At 44.1% G+C, this 10000-nt stretch overlaps 1 protein-coding gene across 9 annotated transcripts in view; it reads left to right on the plus strand.

The window, feature by feature from the left end:
• The window catches only part of LOC135090309 (tyrosine-protein phosphatase non-receptor type 4-like), a 118890-nt gene that overhangs the window by 66712 nt on the left and 42178 nt on the right, over positions 1–10000 (plus strand). For all 9 annotated transcript variants that reach the window (XM_063986985.1, XM_063986989.1, XM_063986990.1 and 6 more), the window contains one exon: positions 1786–1963. In XM_063986985.1, coding sequence (XP_063843055.1) covers positions 1786–1963 — 178 coding nt within the window. The remainder of the gene's footprint in view (positions 1–1785; positions 1964–10000) is intronic.

Here is a 10000-nt window from a genome sequence, read left to right on the forward strand (position 1 = left end):
GTGTGTGTGTGTGTGTGTTTCAAGTTTTGGTTATTTTTCATTTAATTTTTTCCTTCTTTTATTTTTTTTGATTTTTGCTTATTTATTTTCATTTTTTTCTTTCTTCTTTCGTTTTATTAGATTTTTTTTTACTATTCCCCTTTTTAATATACAGTCACAATTTCCTTCCCTCCTTCCCTTTTTCCTTCCATCCATCCATCCTTCCTATTTCACTTCCTTTTAATTCCACTTTACCATTGTTTTCTTCATTAACTCTTACACACACACACACACACACACACACACACACACACACACACACACACACACACACACACACACACACACACACACACACACAGTTTCCAGTCATTATCGAGTGAAATTATGAGAAAGTATGCGAGCGATTGGAGGGATTGAGGGAAAGACTGAGTAAGAGAGAGAGAGAGAGAGGGAGGAGGGAGGGAGAGAGGGAGTGGGAGAGGGAAAGAGGGAGTGGGAGAGGGAAAGAGGGAGGGAAAAGTACTGAGGTGGGCGTTGTAATTAGTCCCAGCAGGTAGCTAACGGAAAGGAGAGAGAGAGAGAGAGAGAGAGAGAGAGAGAGAGAGAGAGAGAGAGAGAGAGAGAGAGAGAGAGAGAGAGAGAGATTTGTAGGTTTAATAATTACGAATACCGCTGTTTTTATTATTATTATTATTATTAGTAGTAGTAGTAGTAGTAGTAGTAGTAGTAGTAGTAGTAGTAGTAGTAGTAGTAGCGGCAGTAGTAGTAGTTGTAATAGCATTTATTCTTGATACCACATAATGACCTGTATTATTATTATTATTATTATTATTATTATTATTATTATTATTATTATTATTATTATTATTATTATTATTATTATCATTATTGTTTTGAAAGAAGCTATTTTTCGTCTATTTTCAGTCTATTTTCGTATTTTCAGTCTATTTATTCGTGTTTCGTATTTCTTTTTGTGTTTTCTGTATCATTTATTCTAAATGATTTATATTTCACTTTTTTTTTTTTTTGCAAACTCATCTACAGCAGGGGATGTGCATGAGAGAGAGAGAGAGAGAGAGAGAGAGAGAGAGAGAGAGAGAGAGAGAGAGAGAGAGAGAGAGAGAGAGAGAGAGAGAGAGAGATAACTCAGTGTACCATTAAACGTCATATTTTCTTTCAAGACGGAACTCGTTTTGAGGGTAGACCACTGTACTGTGAACACGTGTGTGTGTGTGTGTGTGTGTGTGTGTGTGTGTGTGTGTGTGTGTGTGTGTGTGTGTGTGTGTGTGTGTGTGTTAATCGTTCTCTTTTTTCTCTTATTATATATTAGTTTTATTTGTTTACTTATCATTACTACTACTACTACTACTACTACTACTACTACTACTACTATTACCATATTTATCAATCATTCAGTTCTTTCCCTCCCATCTTCCTTTATTTTCCCCTCGTAACCTCAATGTTTCTTCCTTTCTCCTCCCTTGTTATCTCCCCCAACTCTCCCTCCTTCACTCCAACTCTCAAACTCACTTCTCTTACCCCTTCCTTCACAGTCCCTCTCTCACTTCCCTCCCTTACTCATTCCTTACCTCACTCCTTCTCACAGTCCTTCTTTCCTTTCACTCACTCATTCCTTTCCAGTTCCTTTTTTTTATCACCATTTACACATACACTCTCACAGTCCCTCCCTTATTCCCTCCTCTCACTCCCAGTCTCCTCCCTCTTCTCACTCACTCCCTTTCATTCTCTCCCTCTTTCATTCCCTCTCACTCCTCTTACTCATTCCCTGCCTCTTCCTTGCAGCGAGGCAGTGTTGGTTGATGATGGCGCTGACAGGGTGGCGGTGGGCGTGGCAGACGAGGGCGTGGGCGTGGTGCGGCCCCTCGCCCCTCCTCCAATCCCTCCCTCCTCCGCCTCCTCTTCCTCCTCCGCCTCCTCCGCTGAGAGTGACGTTGGCGCCTCTCCCTCCCCCGATCATCAGGTAAGACTGTCCTCGTGTTTGTTTGTTTGTTTTTTTTTTTTTTTTTTCGTGTTCAGATAAGTTTTTGGTCTCTACTTTCTATTCTGTATTTTTTTTTTCTGCGTATCCTTCTTCTCGTTCTTTGCGTGCGTGTGAAGGGAGGGTCTTACGCACACAAGCACACGCACACACACCCACACACACCCACATACACACACACATTACAAAACTTACAAGAACATTCAGCACACACACACACACACACACACACACACACACACACACACACACACACACACACACACACACACACACACTCCCTTCACCGCCCACGCACCTCTACGCATTTTAATTACCGAATCAAACAACAGAGGGGTAGACACATAGAGAAGGGATAAGTGAGCACGGATGAGAGGGAAGGAAACAAGGCAAGACAGGTAAGTGTATCACTCTTAAACTCGATTCTTCCTTGATCTGTCTGTCTTGCAAAGGGAAGGTTTTAACTCTGCCGCTTGGGGATCACTGATACCTTTAATTCTGCTTTGTGCCTCGTGATGTGTTTGTTGTGCTGGTGGAGAAGGAGGAGGAGGAGAAGAGGAGAAGGAAAAGCAAAGACTAGGAGGAGAAGGAGGAAGAAAAAATGGTTCTGGAAGATGAGGAGGAGGAGTAGAAGAAGGAGGAGAAAAGGAGAGAAAAGAAATGCAAAGATTAGGAGGAGAAGGAGGAAGAAAAAGACGGATCTGGAAGAGGAGGAGGAGGAGAAAAAATGAAAGATTAGAAACATGAGAAGGAGGAGGAGAAAAGAAGAGAAAAAAAAAACGAAAAAAAAACGAGGAGAATTAGGAGGAAACCGGTAGATCTGGAGGAGGAGGAGAAGAAAGAGAAAAGAGAAAAAGATGAAAACAGTAAATATATCTCCTCTACTTAACATGTATCACTCTTCCAAACTGAGTAACCAGCTAATCACAGCCTTAAGTCACCACTCATCCATCACACACACGACTCTCTTCCCTCAACCTAGCAAGCAACCAACCATGCACTTTTTAAACCTTTCAATGGTCTGTTATTTTGTCCACATGATCTGTTATTTTGTCCACATTAGATCATTGTAGTAGATAGTTTGAGTGGGCATAAGGAAGAAAAGGATATGAAGCTAATTTAAGTTCGTAAGTTAATTAAGAGGCTGTACCTGAAGAGATAAATCTTTCAAAAGGTGTAGGTGTTTGTTATTGATTGTGAGAAAGACTTAACTAGCAATGAAAGGGTTAATTAAAGGAAGTGCTTGCTCTTAATGGTTGCTGGAGGAAATAATATGTGGGAAACAATGCTGTGGGTGTGGGAAAAATCATTACATAGTGGGAATGGGAAATTATCTCAGCATTGTTTGTATGGGACGGGAAATTTTGTTGATGCTGGCAAGAGGAAATTTTTTTTATTGTTTTTTTTATTTTTTATTTATTTTTTTATTTTATTTTATTTTTTTACTTACTGGAGGAAAATTGTGGAGGGAAAACCGTTATAATGAGCGTGTGAAGGAGAAAGTTTTTGTTTGTTTGTGTGTTTGTTTCCTCGTTTGTGCGTATTGTTTGTTGGTTCGTTTGTTTGTTTGTTCGTGTGTCTACTGTGAAAGAAGCGACAGATTATCTCTCTCTCTCTCTCTCTCTCTCTCTCTCTCTCTCTCTCTCTCTCTCTCTCTCTCTCTCTCTCTCTCTCTCTCTCATGATCAATAGTCATATCCTGAAGGAAATGGTGGTTGGGAATGTGTGTGTGTGTGTGTGTGTGTGTGTGTGTGTGTGTGTGTGTGTGTGTGTGTGTGTGTGTGTGCGTGCCCAATATGCACTATATAACACCCACGTTCTTCCCTCTCCCTCTTCCTCCTCCTCCTCCTCCTCCTCCTCCTCCTCCTCCTCCTCCTCCTCCTCCTCCTCCTCCTCCTCCTCCTCTTGATACGCCCTCGCAAAATCGATATGTCTTTAAAAGTGATTCCAAGGAGGTCTAATTACGCGTTTTAGCTCCTGTGTGTGTGTGTGTGTGTGTGTGTGTGTGTGTGTGTGTGTGATTTTTTTATTGATTGGGTGTGAGGAAGGTGAGCAGAGATGTGGAGGGAGGAGGAAGAGGAAGAAGAGGAGGAGGACGAGGAGGAGGAGAAGGAGGAGGAGGAGGGGGAGGACGAGAAGGAGGAGAAAAGGGGCAGGTAACGTTCTGTTTAACCTCTCTCTCTCTCTCTCTCTCTCTCTCTCTCTCTCTCTCTCTCTCTCTCTCTCTCTCTCTCTCTCTCTCTCTCTCTCTCTCTCTCTCTCTCTCTCTCTCTCTCTCTCATAACCTGGCTTTCTATTTCCCACGCTCGTTCAGGAGGGGAAGTAATGGAGGCTGAGATGGTGTAATGGGTGGCCGCTACGCCTGTACATGGCCTGTTAATGGAGCTGGAGTGCTGTTAATGGGATCCCTCGAGGCGAACCAATGGGTGAAGGAATGGGTGAGGGGATGGGGAGGTGACAGTACTATTAACCATTATTATGAGGATGTGAGGTTAATGGGGTGGATAAATAGAGTACTCATATAACGTTTTATTAATGGGGAGTGATGTAATGGGGTTGGAATGGATTAAAAAAACTGAATGGGTGAGTAGAAGTGTGAATTAATGGGATATTACTACTTGTCCATTAAAAGACATGCTCTTACTGATAGAAGCGTGAGATAGTGGGTGGATGGAAGAGAAATGAGAGGGAAAACGAAAGAATAGGGTAAAGAAAAAAATAAATAAATGAATGAGTGAATAGAAAGGTGTGAGAATAAAACGAAACTAAAAAAAAAACATGTAAAAAAAATAAATGAGTGAATAGAAAGATGAAAGAAAAAAGAGACGAAAAAAAAAATGAATATAGAGATAAAACTGAAAAAAAAAATAAAAAGAAATATTAAGCTGGAATGAATGGGTGTACAGACTCATGGGTTACCGGGAGAGAATGGGTGAACAGACACATGGATTACGGGAGACAACACTCGTAACACCCCCAACCCACGAACCCACACTGAGGATTAGATAAACTGAGTTACGGTGCAGCAAGAACACCCCTAGTATGGCTTCAGTAAGGGCGACGAGAAGGTGCTGCCTCTCCCGCCAAAAAAAAAAAAAGAGAGAGAGAGAGAGAGAGAGAGAGAGAGAGAGAGAGAGAGAGAGAGAGAGAGAGAGAGAAATCCTATGAACTTCAATCAAACTTGTAACTTTTCCTCACATAAACGCATAAGAACAAGATCGAGAGAGAGAGAGAGAGAGAGAGAGAGAGAGAGAGAGAGAGAGAGAGAGAGAGAGAGAGAGAGAGATCCTATAAACTTGAATCGAACTTTTTTACTTAACCAAAGAAATAACACAAAAAACATAAATAAGAACATAAAAAAAACAGAATAAAGGAAACCATAGGAAATTTTAAGCCTTACATACATACATACACATGACAGTCCCTTTATAAAACACGAGCATTTCCACCTATCATTCCTTTATCAGCTTAAGAGTAAAAGTAGGTTAACAGGTTAGCGTGAAGCATCAGGGGACCCATAATTTGGCATTCCATTAGTCCTTGAACGTGTGGGGAGGGGAATTAATGAGTACAGGTAAAAATAGGTGGGCAGATGGGTGCCAGTACCTATTTCTGTCCTTCTATTAGTGCCGCGTTGGGGATTAATGGGTTAAGAATGGTAGATAAATGGGTTTTTAATGGGTGTTTTGAATCTATTTCCTGGCACCCATTTGCGTGGGGAAATAGGTTAATAGGTGTAGGTAGAAATAGGTTAATGGATGGGTATCTGAATATTTTGGCCTCTTTCTTGCATTCCACTACCATCTGAAGTAATGGGCATAGGTGAAAATAGGTTAATGGGATGAAAGAATACGAAATTTAGTGTGTAAAGATTAATGGGTGGGTAGGAACGTGAAATAGGAAGGTAAAATAATGGGTAAGAATAGTTAGGCCTCTCCCTATACACCTGAGTTAATGGGCACAGGTAGAAGTAGACTAATGGGTGGGAGGTGAGAGGTGGGAGGCAAGGGGGTGACGCGTACTGGCACTCCATTCATTGGCAGCGCGGCGCAGGTCCCCCATGAATGAACACATCACTGCCTGGCGCAAGACGTCCCTTCAACGCCACTACACCCCACACACACCCCTCACACACCTTACACACACCTCACACCCTCCAGACTCGCAGGCCTAGAGAAAGACGAGGACAGGAGAGGGCTGGATCAGGTAGAGGGAGACGGGGATAGGAAGATGCAAGCGTACGACAGTTTGGGTTAGTTCCGTGCTTCCTCGAGAGTTCCGAGAGAGGTAGAGAAGCTTTGATTTTAGTTCCGCTGTGGTCGTGGGGTTGAGGGCTCACCGCGTGTCCCCGGCAGGTGGTGGTGTGTAGTACCTTCAGCACCTTAAGACACCCACACTCTGGCGTCCCTGCATGCGGTGGAGGCTGGAAACACACACATTTATACGCCTTCACACGCACAGCAACACGTGAGGGAGGGTAGGCCAGTAGCAGCAGCGCCTCCGTCATTGCACTCAGATCACACAGAATTAGGACACACCGTCATGCATAACAGAGCAGCGGTGCCCCCGTCTGCTGCTAGTGCTATTGGTGATGGTGGAGGTGGTGGTGGTAGTGTCCTCCTCACTACTGTCTGTCCGTTCATCCGTCTCCTCACCTCACACGCCCTCAGAATATCAAACAGTACCTGGTGTGTTTGTGGCTTGAAGGAAACTGATTGAAGGAAGGGATGTAGGAGAGTTAAAGAGTGAAAGGATGCAATATTCAGTGTCCTGCTTGCGTTACTCACGGGACAACAAGCAGTACATGATGCGTCTGTGGCGTTAAGGAAGCTGTAATGCTGTTTGGAGGAAGAGATGAAGAGATGTAGGAGAGTTAAAGAGTGAAAGGATGCAATATCCAGTGTCCTGTTTGCATTACTCACGGGACAACAAGCAGTACATGATGCGTCTGTGGCGTTAAGGAAGCTGTAATACTGTTTGGAGGAAGAAATGAGATGAAGGGATGTAGGAGAGTTAAAGAGTGAAAGGATGCAATGCCCAGTGTCTTATTTACATTACGAGATGACAAACAGGTCTTGATATGTGTATGTGGCACTGAGGGAAACCGTTTCTGCCAAACTATGATATTCGAAGTAGGATTGTCAGTGTAGGAGAGTTAAAGTGAAAGGATGCAATGTCTAGTGTCCTAACCTTCCGCTCATGTCACGAAATAACTGAGAAACACCACGTGATTTGTTGTTTTGTTTTTCTCGTGAGGCTGTTTGTGATAAGCCGCGCTATCTTATCTAAAGTAAGAGGCGTGGGATTGTTGTGTAGAGAGAGAGAGAGAGAGAGAGAGAGAGAGAGAGAATGTTTAGTGTCCCTGGTATCTTATTTGCATCACCGACAAGAGATTCTGGATAACTGAACTGTAACTATTGCAGGAAAGAAAGCAAGGGAAAAAAAAAAAAGACATCAAAGACGAGTGTCACGTGAAAATAAAATAAAAATGGCAAGGGATAAAAAAAAATAAAATGAAATAAATGGCCTCGTTAAGATTGTTAGTTTTTTTATGAAGTGGAGTTGAAGAGCAATTTTTTTTTCCATTTTTATTTTATTTTATTTTCTGGGGAGGTTTATGAGTGCCAAGAGGAGACAGGTGAGGCTGAGGGCTTGTGAAGTAACGCTGGCGACAGGTGGCCCGAGGGAGAGAGAGAGAGAGAGAGAGAGAGAGAGAGAGAGAGAGAGAGAGAGAGAGAGAGAGAATTTTTTTTTTGGTCATCACTTCATCACTATTTTACTGTCACCACCACCACCACCATCACCACCACCACCACTACAGCAGTACAGCATCATTATCATCACCACCACCACATTACAACACTACCTTCATCACCACCACCACCACCACCACCTCACCACACCTCCACGTGTCATCACCATCACCACCATTACATCACCATCAGGTCTTCACCTCAAGTATACTCTTTCCATTCATGTCCTCATCACCAAACCGCAGATACGTATCAACACCACCTGTGTGTGTGTGTGTGTGTGTGTGTGTGTGTGTGTGTGTGTGTGTGTGTGTGTGTGTGTGTGTGTGTGTGTGTGTGTTTGTGTTTGGTCACCTGCCAGTACTGTAGATATGGCAGCCAAACACACACACACACACACTCTCTCTCTCTCTCTCTCTCTCTCTCTCTCTCTCTCTCTCTCTCTCTCTCTCTCTCTCTCTCTCTCTCTCTCTCTCTCTCTCTCTCTCTCATCGGATGTCCGGTGTGAAGATAATGCAACTTTCAAACAAGGCTTCCTCCACCACCACTACTCCATACACCCTCAGCTCATCCACCATCAACAGTCACCACCACTACCACCACCACTACTACTACTACTACTACGCTTAACATTATACAGTTGCCTTCATAACCTCCACTACTCTTAACACCACCACCACCTTCACCACCTCCATAACCTCCACCTCCACGAACACCACTACCATTGCTACTATCATCACACACACACACACACACACACACACACACACACACACACCATCCACTTGACAGCATCACCATCACCACCACCACTTGTCACCACCATTCTTACATTACAGGAGTGCCAGCGTTGGTATCACTATCATTTTCCTGTCACCGTCACCACCACCACCACCACCACCACCACCACCTTATAGATAAATACATTAGTTACTCAACTCTACTTGGTGTCTGTGTGTGTGTGTGTGTGTGTGTGTGTGTGTGTGTGTTCAGGTGTAACTGTGTTTTCTACTCCAGTCTTACTTAATAGTAGGTAAGAAGAGGACGAAGGGATAAGCGTGTGGTTTGAGCCTCACACACACACACACACACACACACACACACACACACACACACACACACACACACACACACACACACACACACACACACACACACACACACACACACACACACACACACACACTGGCAACATATCCATAGTCACGTGGGATGAACGGACCACAAAAGCAGTCTAACAGTGAATCAAGTTAATAAGACAGAAAAAAAAGGATGATAAGACGAAACTGCTTACTGAAACGCGCCTTTTATAACTGAGAAAGTGAAAAAAAAATTATACAAACTGAAGGAAAATTATTGGAAATTAATGATATGGAAATACTGAAATATGTAACGAAATGCGAACCGTGAAAGCAGTGAAGTTAGAGAGAGAGAGAGAGAGAGAGAGAGAGAGAGAGAGAGAGGAGGAGGAGGAGGAAGTGAAATCTACCTCATAAAAAGCCCTGACCTCGCTTGTAAATAAAGGAATTATAATACAGAGTAGCGGAAGCTGAACAAACAAAAGAATTAAGCACCTCTCCCTCTCTCCCTCTCTCTCCCTCTCTCCGTCACTCCCTCCCCTTCCATCCCCAAAAAAAAAAAAAAAAAATTGCAGAAAACTAACAAGCACAGTACAATGACAACAAAAAATAACGTACAACAGAACACCATCAGATAAAAAAACAAAGGCCAGACACCAACCCAGCCTCACCAACCACACTCCCTAGCTAGCCTGCCTCTCCCGCGCTCCCTCCCTCCCTCACTCCCTCACCCTCGAAAACCCAGTGAGAGGAGAGGAAACGCACCACAATCACGCAACTCAAAGGACACCAAGACCTCGGAGGTGTTGCGTGCGACGGAGGAGTGTGGCGGGGTCGAGGCTTGCGTTGTGCCGTGTGCTGCGGGGGGGCGTGGGGCCGCGGGACACGCCCTGGCGCTGGGGACGGGGTGGCAGAGGCGGCGGCAGGCGGAGGAGGCGGCGGCGAAGGTGGAGGCGGCGGAGGAGTGGGCGGCGGCATGCTTGTCCACACGCCCCACGGGAAGCTAGTGAGGATCGTCAGTGTGGAATGGGTAGCGGATGACTGGCCCGTAAGTACTGCCTGGCTGAGGAACCTTTGACTCTTAGGGGTTGAAATTTGGCTGATTTCGTCTTACCGTCGTGATTTTTGCTTTCCAGGAGCTTGCGTTTGTATTCTCAGCTGTTTTGGGCTTCTACGAACTCTTAAGGG

Source organism: Scylla paramamosain, chromosome 34 (assembly GCF_035594125.1).
Source record: "Scylla paramamosain isolate STU-SP2022 chromosome 34, ASM3559412v1, whole genome shotgun sequence".
NCBI classification, from domain to species: domain Eukaryota; kingdom Metazoa; phylum Arthropoda; class Malacostraca; order Decapoda; family Portunidae; genus Scylla; species Scylla paramamosain.